The 11,897-nt window shown below is 48.5% G+C and overlaps 6 protein-coding genes across 6 annotated transcripts; 4 read left to right on the top strand and 2 right to left on the bottom strand.

The window, feature by feature from the left end:
• Positions 1-1,275: 1,275 nt before the first annotated feature.
• On the bottom strand, positions 1,276-2,454 carry GGI43DRAFT_422836 (uncharacterized protein; the record flags this gene model as incomplete). The annotated part of the gene is made up of 2 exons (XM_083208161.1): positions 1,276-1,780; positions 1,850-2,454. The coding sequence occupies 2 exons, from the start codon at positions 2,452-2,454 to the stop codon at positions 1,276-1,278; spliced, it is 1,110 nt and encodes a 369-aa protein (XP_083060367.1).
• A 359-nt stretch (positions 2,455-2,813) lies between these two features.
• On the top strand, positions 2,814-4,272 carry GGI43DRAFT_404946 (GNAT family N-acetyltransferase). Its single transcript, XM_083205975.1, has 3 exons — positions 2,814-3,016; positions 3,094-3,459; positions 3,519-4,272. The coding sequence occupies exons 2-3, from the start codon at positions 3,291-3,293 to the stop codon at positions 3,920-3,922; spliced, it is 573 nt and encodes a 190-aa protein (XP_083060366.1). The 5' UTR covers positions 2,814-3,016; positions 3,094-3,290; the 3' UTR covers positions 3,923-4,272.
• Positions 4,273-4,875: 603 nt separating this feature from the next.
• On the top strand, positions 4,876-6,131 carry GGI43DRAFT_383750 (RNA recognition motif domain-containing protein; the record flags this gene model as incomplete). Its single annotated transcript, XM_083203431.1, has 4 exons — positions 4,876-4,927; positions 5,046-5,154; positions 5,207-5,559; positions 5,626-6,131. 4 exons carry the CDS (start codon positions 4,876-4,878, stop codon positions 6,129-6,131), a joined length of 1,020 nt encoding a protein of 339 aa, XP_083060365.1.
• Positions 6,132-6,821: 690 nt separating this feature from the next.
• Positions 6,822-7,646, top strand: GGI43DRAFT_42038 (uncharacterized protein). The gene has a single exon (XM_083207808.1). It carries the CDS (start codon positions 7,035-7,037, stop codon positions 7,539-7,541), a length of 507 nt encoding a protein of 168 aa, XP_083060364.1. The 5' UTR covers positions 6,822-7,034; the 3' UTR covers positions 7,542-7,646.
• On the bottom strand, positions 7,647-10,767 carry GGI43DRAFT_42037 (Sec39 domain-containing protein). Its single transcript, XM_083207806.1, has 3 exons — positions 9,087-10,767; positions 8,878-9,034; positions 7,647-8,817 (listed from the first exon to the last, which is right to left on the bottom strand). The coding sequence occupies exons 1-3, from the start codon at positions 10,585-10,587 to the stop codon at positions 7,752-7,754; spliced, it is 2,724 nt and encodes a 907-aa protein (XP_083060363.1). The 5' UTR covers positions 10,588-10,767; the 3' UTR covers positions 7,647-7,751.
• Positions 10,768-11,024: 257 nt separating this feature from the next.
• GGI43DRAFT_383748 (uncharacterized protein) lies at positions 11,025-11,455 on the top strand (the record flags this gene model as incomplete). Its single annotated transcript, XM_083203430.1, has 3 exons — positions 11,025-11,052; positions 11,110-11,249; positions 11,306-11,455. 3 exons carry the CDS (start codon positions 11,025-11,027, stop codon positions 11,453-11,455), a joined length of 318 nt encoding a protein of 105 aa, XP_083060362.1.
• Between the last annotated feature and the right edge of the window lie 442 nt (positions 11,456-11,897).

Genomic DNA, 11,897 nt, shown 5'->3' with positions numbered 1-11,897 from the left:
CTTCGCCACCATTTGCAGCGTCGCCTTTCCGTCCTTGCATGCGCTGTTATTGTTGCTGTGTTGTTTGTTTTGAATCTGATCAACGAAAAACTGCATGCACCTGCATACGGACAAGGTAAATATTATGGGGGTCTCCAGCAGGGACGCGCCACCTACTGGCCAGATGCGGCGGTTGGCTGCTAATGCCGGCCTCTCTTGTCTCTGAAAGGAAAGCAGCGCCCAATCAGCGGCCTTTTCGCCTCTCCCTGCCCTGGACTGCCCCCGCCGCCCACTAAAGTGCGCAGTCGCGTTTTTCGTGCCGGGCGTCACTTTGGACGCACCAGTTTCGCGTCAACGATGCGTTGCGACTCGCTCTCCGCCATCTGACGTACGAGAACCAGCACCATTTCGATATAGTCTCGTGTTTTTCTCTTTCCCCATGCCGCTGAGTAACCAGCCAGTCAAACAAAGCTATCCACTTGGGCTTAGTGTGGGGTCTACTAGTACTTGCAGCACTCGTACAGCAGTAGAGCTGGAAAGAATAGATGCTAACACGGGAATGACGATATCAATCAAACAATATGCAGCAACTGTTCCAGTACAGAGATACACGATATACTTCCTGAAAGGCTAAATCTTTAAAAGCCAAAGGCGCACCCCTCTACGCTTTTCAGCATCTCAACAAAGCTCCCGCTTATACCGCATACTCACTTCAATGACCGCAAGATAACTTCATCGAGGGAGTCAGTTTGGATCGCCTTGTGTTGATTGTTGATGTTTACCATATAATACGATTTGTATCCCCAGAAAATTGATTCGCCAGATTAAGAAGCTCAGGAGTTCTCCATTTAGTGCTAGTTCTCGAAACATAGTTTCAATACTGGCGCCCCTCGGCTGCCCCCCTCCGAGCAAATTTGTGATCTAACTTTATCCAAACTCCTTCTAGACAGCGGTGGACTCCTTCTATACCCCTTCTACCAATGCCAAATCTAATGCTAAGACAGCAAGTGTGCCTATTTTGTAACATGCAGTATTGATATTTGGCGAGTCAAGCTGGCCGCGCCAACTATTTATATAATCGTAAACAAGGCCATTATAATATCCCATTCATGAATCTATCTATCAAGCCAGTTACAGAAATAACATGGAAAAAAAGTAAAAATAGGTAGCAAAATTGGTGTCATTCGCTTATCAGTGCAGCCGCCGTCATCTCTATCCTGTCCCTCTTTATCAAAAAGTAATAGCAGTGGTGGTAATAAACGCAGCAATAGCAATAGTGGTGGCAAAACAGAGTATTTACGCCTGGGATTCGGCCTGGGCCAGTAGCCGCTCTCTCCAGGAATTGCAGACTTCTTCAAACCCGCCAATCACTTCTCCGCAGACGCTCGCACACTCCCTTTTCTCCAGCCGCTCGCCCCAGTTTCCTCTGGTCAGCCACTCCTCCCCTTGCTCTCTCATCTCATCCTCTTTCCTAATTTCGGCAACGAGCTCCTTTGCACTCTTTAGTCTGCGGCTGGCTGCGGCCGTTGTCTGGCGAGACATGTGCAGCGTATCCGAGAGGTAGCTCAGCGACTGTATTAGTTCTGATGTGATGGAATGTAGCGCTGTGAGAGAGTTGAATGCGGACGTCGATGGTCGTGGCATGTCCTCTGTCAGAGATACGAGTAGTGGCTCAAGTGTTTCAATCGTTTCAGCGTCAGGTGCTGGTGCCAGTGGAGATAGCAAGGGAAAGGTGAGGTTGTGAAGTTGACGAGTCTGGTGTGCAAGATGCGTCGTCAACGCAGAGTGTGCTGTTATAAGTCTAAACGAACATCCCATTAGTTGGCGCTCAGATGCCTCTTCCATATACAAGTTCAGAATCTTGGTTTACCTCGAAGCGCTGCCCTCGACGCTGGATTGTGATCCCAAGTCACGCAGCTCCTGAATCACCCGCTTCAGTACATCGTCTGCTGTGCCTCCGTAGTTATCCGTCCCGCGAATGGTGAGGTTCTCGACAGCATCAATCTTTGCCATCAGACTTGGCGGTATGCCAGCAATATCAAGGTCTGAGTCTGAGCCATAGTCACTGCCATCGTATAGACTGGTTTTTCTCTGGTGGCCCTTTGGACGAGGGGAGAGCAAGCTCGCCGCATCGCCTTCGTTTCTTCTAGGCTCATCGTTTGCTGTTGCGCCTCGTGATGCGTCGTTGACGTGTTGTGCCTGGTCTGTCGGCTCGGGGTCGTAGTCGCCCTCTTCCCCTGAATCGGAAAAGGCGTCCGCCAACTCATCAGCTAAGTTCCCCATTCCGTTGGCCCCTGATCCGCCACCGCCAAGTACTGAAAGGTCGAGAGCATCATGGCTTGGGCTGTGGTTGAACGACGTTATTGCATCTTGCGTGGAGGATCTCGAATACCGTCGAATTTGGGGCGAGCCCGCAAAGCTGTCGATGGCTGATGAGTTGCGAGAGTGTCGTGGAGTGTGTGGCGACCCGGGCATAATGGTTGAGCGCAGTCTTGCTGCTGAACACTGTCCCAAATAAAAGAAAATGCAATATTTTTTCTCAGCCTAGTTTCGATCTCCGTCGATTTTCTTTTAGTGGTTGAGGAATAAAATTTATTACAACACCGACTTTGGGGGGTATCTGCTATGGGTAGGAGACCCCGAATCATTCAGATCCCACCTAGGTCGAGCAGCAGGCATAGAGCCCCAGCCAAGAACCAAAGATACGGTAAGCAGCTCCCTATCACGATAAGATAGGGGACTTTGCCAGTACTTTACAATACAATGAACACTAGGGCAAAATGAGTGGGAGTAAAAGTACTCTGAAGGTACCCATTAAATTTTAGGCTTGCACCACTTCACCGGCTTAGCTTGGCTGCTGTAGCGTTCAAAAAAAGAACTCCGGCCTTCAGTGTGCGGCCTTTCATCAGGAAACTGCGGAGTACTAGATATTTGCTGTTCATTTCATATACATGTGGTTAATATTATAAAGAGCTGAAAAGAGTGTTAATCTGGGAAAAACGAAAGAAGTGGACAATCTGCTTATAGCCTGGAACTGGTAAGAATTATAGGACTGCATTCCCTCTTTCCTAGAATATGTGGGCTTACAATTTGACGGAGTTTCGTCTCCATTAGTTGTGCTTCCAGCCCATTTCATGGTCACATATTCAACGGCTACCCAGGAACCCCCGCTAGTACGGATCACTCATGATAAGTTGCTCCACTAGTGTAAAGTCATAAACCCTTAACAGAGGCATACGGCCAGCGGTTGGATCTTGATCAATTGGTGGACTGGCTTGAAGTGAGAGCAAGGGCTTGTCCGAGCTAGCACGATGACCACATTCCGGCGGTTTCGCCCAGATGACGTTAACAAATTCTCAAAATGCAATCTGGATCCCTTAACAGAGACATATGAGCTCAACTTCTATCTTCAGTACCACGCAAAATGGCCCTCTCTATTCCAAGTGTGTGAGGATTCAGAAGGGAATATTGTCGGATACAGTTCGTTGCCCCCCTCCACATGGCAGTCTCTCGGTACTGACTAGTGTAACTGCTTAAAGTCATGGGAAAGGTTGAATCATCCCCAGATGCATACAAATACTCAGAACATTATCTTCCCTGGCATGCTCATATTACAGCCCTGACTGTAGCTCCGGAAGCAAGAAGACAGGGCATTGGCAAAATCTTGGTCGAGCAGCTAGAAGCCGCAGCCGATACTCACAACACATGGTTTATGGATTTGTTTGTTCGCAGCAGCAATGCAAAGGCCATAACATTTTACAAAGAACTGGGCTACAGCGTCTTCCGTGTTGTGAAGGACTACTATGGAGAGCATGCCACGGATCCTGACAAGGATAGCGAAGATGCGTTTGATATGCGCAAGTCCATGAAGAGGGATGCAAAGCACGAGCATGTTAGAGACGACGGCGAGCAGCACGAGGTTCACCCGGAGGATGTTTGGTGAGCTTTGTGATTGTGGACAGCCTGAGCCGGAAATTCAATACACTGTGGAACTCGACAAAGAACCTTTGATCATTTGTGTCATTCACGTCTCTGGGTGAAGAAAACCAGTCGCTTCTTTGTTTGTTCTTCAGTACCTCCGTCATATACAAAGTGCTCTCTAGATAGGTGCTTTCTCAAAGCTTGCATATTAAGGGACCGAGAGACAAAAGATGACAAAGAAAGATGTACGAATAAGATAGATTTACATAGGTGATCATCTGATTAGATCAACTCTGGGCATTTCCAGATGTTGGGCCATAGGCGGCTTGAAACAAAAGTATGTGTGCCAATATTATATCTAGGTCTACCAAATGGAGCTTGCTTTTCATTTTATAGCAACAACACTGGCACAATGAAAGGCGGCACGGATTGGATCTGGTTCATGTACTGGGTACCTCAAAGAACAGATCTCTCTGGTTGAAAGTAGGCTGACAGTGGTGCTTAATAAAGCGGCTGCGCTAGTACGTGCAGTCCTTTGTACTCCGTACCAGGTACCAAAGTCGCCACTCGCCTGGCCCATGCTTCACAGTAGCCTCAGAGCCTCGAGCTGACACTGGCCTTGGATAGGCTGCCCTTCACGCCGCAGCTTCGTGCATTCAGCTCATCCCTTCCTTTACAAAAACCAGACTCCAGCCGGCAACGAAGCACCTGAATCGGTTTCTTTTGTCCAAATTATCACCTGAAAAGCCAGCCCCGGGCGTTGTTCAGCTGCCGTTGTGCTCTCACGCTCCCACCCAACCCGCCTAATCATCGGCTTTCTCTGTCACAGTACATCTTTTCCTGTGCTACCAAGTTTTTTTTCCAGCCTTCCCTTCTACCTTCGCCAAGCAGAAGCGAACTGCCAAACCATCACCCAATTCCATCAGATTTAGTCGGCTGCTCACTTTTTCATCCATCTCTGGTCATCTGGCAAATATGGCGACTACTTCAATGGATTACGAGGCCGCTAACGGCGATCGCTACGATGGTTTGTGTTCCTTGGTTCTGATGACGACGATGGCCATGGCGACGACTGACGTCGACGCGTTTGTGCCGCGTGCCTTCGATTAATTGGACCACCACTAACGCCCCTTGAATTTTATTAGATGAGCCTCCTCGTTACGAGCGTGACAACAGAAGCGCTTCTCCTCGTCCGGCGCGCGACGACGCAGGCAGTCGTCGCCGATCCATGTCTCCCACCGGAAACCCTGATGTGTAAGCCTGATGACTATTCTTGCCTCTTTGTCGCACTGTTAACCCATTGCAGCAACGTCAAGGATGCACCTGCTCCCAAGGGAGGCGATGACGATGATGGTGCCATTAACCCCGGCTCCAACCTCTTTGTCACCGGTATCCATCCTCGTCTGTCTGAGGCTGAGGTCTCCAAGATGTTTGAAAAGTATGGTGAGGTTGAGAAATGCCAAATCATGCGAGACCCCCACACCAAAGAATCCCGTGGATTCGGATTCGTCAAAATGGTGACCTCTGAACAAGCTGAGGCTGCCAAGGAAGGCCTCCAGGGTGAGGTCATCGAAGGCCGCACTATGAGCATCGAAAAGGCCCGCCGCGCTCGTCCCCGTACGCCTACGCCCGGCAAGTACTTCGGTCCTCCGAAGAGAGGTATGTTGAATCAATGCTTTTAGATAAGAATAATATTCATCTGCGATTCTGACATCTTCAATTTAGACCCTCGCTCTCGCTTTGATGACCGCCGACGTGGCGGCTATGGAGGCGGCGGCGGTTATCGTGATGACTACCGATACCGTGGCAATGAGAGAGGCTACGACCGCAACTACGAACGCGGATATGAGAGACGAGGATATGAGGACCGTGGTGGAGGAGGCTACGACCGCAACTACCGAGATGAGCGACGATATGAAGACCGTAACTACGCAGGTGGACGAGACTATGAGCGCAACTATGAGCGCCGCGACCGTGATGACAACTATGGTCGCGAACGCAACAACTACTCGCGCGAAGACCGTGGTGATCGTGGCGACCGAGGCGATCGCTACGGCGCTCGTGGTGGCAACAGCAGCGGCGGTGGATATGACCGCGATCGATACGAGCGTACCGGTGACCGTGACGGTGGCCGATCTCGCGAGCCAGCCGCCAGCAGTGGCCCGGCATACACCGAGTCTGCCTCACGACCTGAGGCACGCGAGTCGTATGGAGGTTCGAACCGATACTAAGCAATCCTTTTGAGTGATGTTTGCTAATTTGCCCAGGCCCTGAGTCGGCTATGCACTGATAACGCCCGCCGGTTTCTGATTGCCCTTTATCGATCTTTGGCGCAAAACGTCTTTTGACATTAATGGACTGCCTGTTGCTGCTTTTTCTATTTTTCCGTTTTTTCTCTTGTTGTGTTTTTTATTTTACTTTATTTTACTTGTCTTGTCCGCAGTTGTCAATCGACCTCCGTGGACAGCTGTGGACTCTTCGTCAGAATCTGCTCAATTAGGAGTTTCGTGCGATATGCGACTGCTAAGGGAGGGGAAACAATATCGGGTTTTCGGCCGTCGTCGCGGATATTTAAAATTTTCTTGCTGGTCGGTCTTGCGGCTACAGAGTTGCGTTTATGGGCAGCTTCCGGATCTTTGCAGAATCAAACACTTCATCACTCGTCACCTTGCGCTACATAAACAAGCCAACATTTTGATACCGTTTTAACAACACCCCAGCCCAGCAATATCAACCCAGGAGCCCTGATTTTCTTTCCTGACGAAGTGACCCTAATGGAACCAATAAAATCGGTCGTGCTTCAGATGTTACGACCATGCTCTGCAGCCATTTGTACCGTTTGTCAATAAGGCCTGAGGTCGACAAGCAACAAATTCGGATTCAGATTAATATCAGCCGATAATGAACGCACTACGCCATGAGACTGCTAACTGCCACCTGATGAAGCCAGTAGCCAACGTGTAAAATTTTTGTCATTTCTACGCCAGCCAGCAAATTCCACCAATTCTCGCCGTAATAATTTCGTCCTTTTAATACAACAAAATACAGTTATTCTCAACTGTTTAGTAAGGTCTCGTGCACGCAACCATTTAAACCCGATTCCCGGATATTTCGCCCATCTTTGAGCTCGGTAGATGGCTTTTCTCGATCACACACCCTTTTCAAACATGTCTCGCCATTTCCTTTTTGCTACACTGCATAGATTACGCACATCGTATCAGCCAAGATGTACTGGAATACTGAAACTGCGAAATGCTCAACGAACTTGCAAACGACTATTAAACGTCTCCTTTTTTTATTGTCTTATGCCTATTTTCATATCTAACTACCTATTGCGTGCTAGAATTTCCAACTTACTCAGCTTAGGTACTAATTGGAGCATAGGACTGATTAGGTATGCTTGTGTAATGGTCATATATTACTCGGCAAACCGAGCTCCGAATGCGACAGACGATAGTTTGGTATTTAGGCGCTTATCAAACGCCCTCGTTTCGATATTACCTAGTCTTTATGTAGCGATGAGAATTGTCCCCCGACAAAGGTCTCAACTACACAGTTTGTGGCTCTCGCCGTCTTTTATACCCGAAGCTTCGGTTTATCAGATCATACCGCCTTGCATTCATTTATGCTATCACACGTGATACCACGTTGGATGATCTGGAACTTGAAGCTCGTTGGAATACGTCGCGGTAGAAGTTCCATTTGACTGGACGCTGCTTAATCTGAGAAACTCATTTGCCATATTATCTATTTCTGCCAAGGCAGCTCCTGTTCATCGTCCAAGTAAAACCAAGGGCAATCTAGTAGACTAGTCTTAGGATATCGTCTGCAAAGATACAATATCATCATTTTTAAGTCTCGGTCGGTTCTCGATTGACATTTGCCCCTATTAGCCAGCCAACTCCGGAAACAAGTGTGCCAGTGGCTGCTTCCCTGAGCTGGTCCCTCTTCCTCACCCGCTGCGGCGCCTCTTCAGATGGAGATGGCGAAGCCGGTGCTCTGGAGGTTGCGAGGGGTGATAAATTGGACAGCTTGGTAAAATTTCGTGATGCCACATTGGCGGTTGCCCGTGATAGATCGAATAGAGACATTGGTGCCTCTTCTGCCTGTCTAGAGACAGCCGTAGCTGTCATGTTCCTTGCAGGCTGTAGATTCTGCGGAGTTTGCGATTCAAACGCTCCGGGAACTTCACCAACACCGGCCCAGGAAGCTTCAGCGGCAGCCTCCTCGTTGATGGCGGAATCTAGCTGTTCTTCACAACGTCGGAAGGTTTTGAGGATTTCCTGGAGCTGTGAGGTGGGTGCGACACGCAGCGCAGTTGCGAGACACTCTATACGCTGCTCTAGGTGACGGATCTCGGGATTGCCGCTTGCAATACCCAGATGCGTTGGTAGCAAAGTTCGCTCAGTTCGGATATACTGCCCTGCTTTTAGGGCTGCCTTCCAAGACCACTCGTCTTGATCTTCTTTCTGGAGTGCTTGGTTTCCACTAGAGCTAGGTGTTTCTAGACGACTAACAACGTAGGAGTAAGCCGTTTCGAAGTCATCTTCTCTTAGTGCTGCTTCTATGCATGAAGCAATAATTAGCTTTTCTGCACGATGAAGCTCTTTGCTGTTGTCTCCTGTTTCTGAGTCGAATTTGATGGAACGAGCTTGTTGCGTTATACCGGCACGGACCATGTTGGCAGCCATTTCTAGGAACTCGGGGAGGCGTGTGTACGCCTTTGGGTTTTGCTCAAGGACTTTGTCGATAATGGATATTGGATCAGAGTGCACTCGAAGGACCACGGGCTTGAATGGCTCTCCTTGCTTGAGCGAAAGCCGGTAATCGCTCAATGCATGCGTACATCGTAACAAGGCCTCCACACGCTTGGTAGCTGGATGTGTCTTGTCTAATGTGGCTGGGAATGAATGGATGCTTGAGAAGGTGTTAGTAAAATGGTTACAATTAGAGATGGACAACGCCATAGAATCTTACATCTCATCACATTTCTTGAGCCCTCCCCTCGACCGATTCGGGTTGGAAGCATTGTCAAAGGCTCGTAGTGCCGCTTGATATACTGTGTCCTGTATTATTTCTGCGACAAGGGGCTTGTTGGGATTGTCCTCGTAGATGCTTTTAGCTAGAGCGTAACCTGTATCAAATTAGCAGTGTGAAAGGCGATTGATGAGTAAGGCATATCATACGTGAGTTCGAGAGGAGAGCTTTAAGTATCTCTGTTTCGATAAATTCCGTAGACACTGTCCCAGCGATGCCCCTTATAGCTTCAGAATTGACAAGCTGATCACTACTGATGCCCCAAGTGTTCAACCATAGAACTTTGTCTCTCACTTGCAACCAGTATTTATCTTCGTCCCCTTGTATTCGAGTGGACGCACTTCTAATAAGTTTGGCAATCTCGCCTTTTTGCTCGCGCTGATCCTGAATAAAGGCCAAGTCTCCGGCTTTTCTAACAGAGTAAGGTACTCCCAGGCCGGTACAAATAGAGGCACTCATTATTAAAGCCAACAATAAGGTCATTGCTGCCTCTGTGGGAGAAGTCAGTGGATTTACTTCTTTAAGCAAATCATTTCTCATATAGGTCGCAGTTTTCATGCCAAGGAATGACGATGCATCAAAATCAGACATGCTGGGCAGTCTAGAAACTGCCATGTCGAGGGTCGGAGAGATATCTTCATAGCCAAGTAACGACCTCATATGGATCGTAATCTGATAGGCGCCAGGTAACGCCTCTACCGTGGATTCGGAAATTAAATATGCAGATGCAAGTGCCGCTCGTGCATAGCCTTGGAGCAGATACTGAAGCTGGGATTCTGTAAGTTCTGAGCTGACCATTTCTCCTAAATCCAGGTCGTTTGATCCTCCCCACTGCTCGATTACAGCAACAGCAACAGTCCATGAAGTCACTGCTTGATCGGTGAGCCATTCTAGAAACTGCTCCCAGCCAGCAGAGAAGACGGCGTTGCTGGCGTTGTGATTGTCATCGTCAGTTGCTCTTGAAGTCCAACGGTTATTCCCCTGAAGCCATGGCCCAATCAGTCCTCTGATATCACGACCAATGAAACCTTTCTCCCCTTCACGGATGCCAGTCCTGGAAAGCAGATATAGCACAGCAGCTGGGTCTGAGAGCTTCTGAAATTCGAGAAGAGAGTACGGAGGGCTCTCATCGGTATAATACTCCACGTTTCTCCTTACATATGGAACCACAGTTGACGTTATCCAAGAGCGAAGCTCTGACGAGTGAGATAAAAAGGGAGTGAGTAGCCTGAGAACCTGCGATAGAAGCCCAGTTTCGCTGTCCATCTTATACGACCTCTGGATAAGAAAGACGCTTATCGGATCGTTTTGAAAGTGACTAGGTGCGTCGGTGGACGAAAGCTGTTGAAGATGAAGCTTCCTTGCCCGTTTAGAGACCTCATCTTCTGATAAGCCTTCAACTGGAGCTGTGTCTAATACACCCTTGGAGTATTCATCGAGACTATCCCTGGCCAGTGAGAGTAAGAAACCGACATAGATGGAAGGTTTTACAGTTTCAGGAAGATATGTCAGAAGAATCCTCAATAACAGCTCTTTGTGTAGCACTTTAGCCTGCTGGCTAGACAAGCGGGCCAAGCTCTCAATATCTGCATGCGTAGCATAGTGTGCTGCGAGAAGTAGCACCTTTCCTGGCGAAAGTGAAGAGCTCATGCTGAAGCTGTTTTTCCACAGGTTAAGCTGTGGATAATCCTGGCCTTAGGGCCGGCGTAAAAAAGTAAATAAAACTCCTTTGAAATGAAAGACGATAGCTCGTTAACGACACAGACAGCTGTAGTAGAATGAGACTTGCTATCGCTTCGAGTATTGTTGATGCTGTCATCAGTGAGTGTTATTGAATTAGCGGGACTGTTCTGTCTCGATTCGCCAATGGGGGGCATTCCAGCTAAATAGCGGGGCTACTTTAGTAACGGGGGTGTGTTGTCTATCAGACAGTACCTGAAATTGAACTAATTATAGGTGCAAAGCTGGGTACTTTAGTTAGAGCCTAGACGCAGCATTAATTCCCGATGCACCGAACCTTGACTGCCATCACTTGTTGATGCAAAAGGTAGACCCTGGGCGTCGCAACACACATCACTCAGCACATCATGTCGTCAGGATATGGCATGCACGGCGGTACGGTCTCCGATACGACGAATGGCCTCTCTGGATACTGACTGATTGTGCTTCTAGGCGTTGGCCGCTGCTTTCCGTTCTGGCAGGAGGTCATGGCCTGCTATGTCGTCAACACCTCAGGCGAAGACGACTCGGGCAAGAAGAAGTGCTCGCCCGTGCTAGAAGATTACTACGAATGCCTGCACCACAAGAAGGAGGTTGGTTTTAGGGAGCAGCCATGCTGGGAGAAGTAGACGCGGCTAACGAGAGACAGCATGCGAGAGCGCTGGCGTTGCAAGCCGCCTATGCCCGAGCTCAATCAGCAACCCCTCGAGACAATGCGCCGAGCGCAAGCCAGATACGGAACTTGGGACTTCTAGGGAAGACAGAGGACACAAAAGCGGTGCTTGGACAGGGCAACTAGGACAATAGACGATTGAAGCGACGTGGCGGGGTTTCGACATTCTTCTACGTATCTACATACATACCCTTGATGCGCATAGATATCGCAGCAAGTTAAAAAATATATCATATCAGACGAAAAAGGGAAGCATATTCGGGTTCTGAGTCTTGAATTGTGTGTTTGTGTCTCAACAGGTTACCTCTTGTTAGCTTTAGGATCTGCTAGTCTATATCCGAGGTAAATACTAACAGCTGATCTGTATAATAAATGGACGCATTTTTCACTCAAAAGGAGCGCGTGATATATCAATTGGCAATCGACTACAATAGCTAGTTAGCTGATTGATTTACCAGGTGATCTTTTGAACCCTTTTTATTATTTCACGCACTTGAGATTTGCAAACTGCTTAGCTGAACATCTCTGCCAGTTCCATGCAGCTGTTAACTCTGCAGTGTGTAGTACG

This window comes from Trichoderma evansii (genome assembly GCF_050947405.1).
Source record: "Trichoderma evansii strain SZMC 28006 chromosome Unknown GGI43scaffold_10, whole genome shotgun sequence".
NCBI lineage: Eukaryota > Fungi > Ascomycota > Sordariomycetes > Hypocreales > Hypocreaceae > Trichoderma > Trichoderma evansii.
The sequence above is the reverse complement of the archived record's forward strand: the minus strand, read 5'-3'. Positions and strand labels throughout refer to the sequence as shown.

Bases quoted from the DNA above. Each gene is read 5' to 3' on its own strand.
- GGI43DRAFT_404946 (XM_083205975.1), top strand. From the start codon at position 3,291: ATGACCACATTCCGGCGGTTTCGCCCAGATGACGTTAACAAATTCTCA. The intron at 3,460-3,518 runs GTTCGTTGCCCC...AACTGCTTAAAG, and splicing joins AGGGAATATTGTCGGATACA to TCATGGGAAAGGTTGAATCA.
- GGI43DRAFT_42038 (XM_083207808.1), top strand. From the start codon at position 7,035: ATGGCTTTTCTCGATCACACACCCTTTTCAAACATGTCTCGCCATTTC.
- GGI43DRAFT_42037 (XM_083207806.1), bottom strand. From the start codon at position 10,587: ATGAGCTCTTCACTTTCGCCAGGAAAGGTGCTACTTCTCGCAGCACAC. The intron at 9,035-9,086 runs GTATGATATGCC...AATTTGATACAG, and splicing joins AGCTCTCCTCTCGAACTCAC to GTTACGCTCTAGCTAAAAGC. The intron at 8,818-8,877 runs GTAAGATTCTAT...CACCTTCTCAAG, and splicing joins CTCAAGAAATGTGATGAGAT to CATCCATTCATTCCCAGCCA.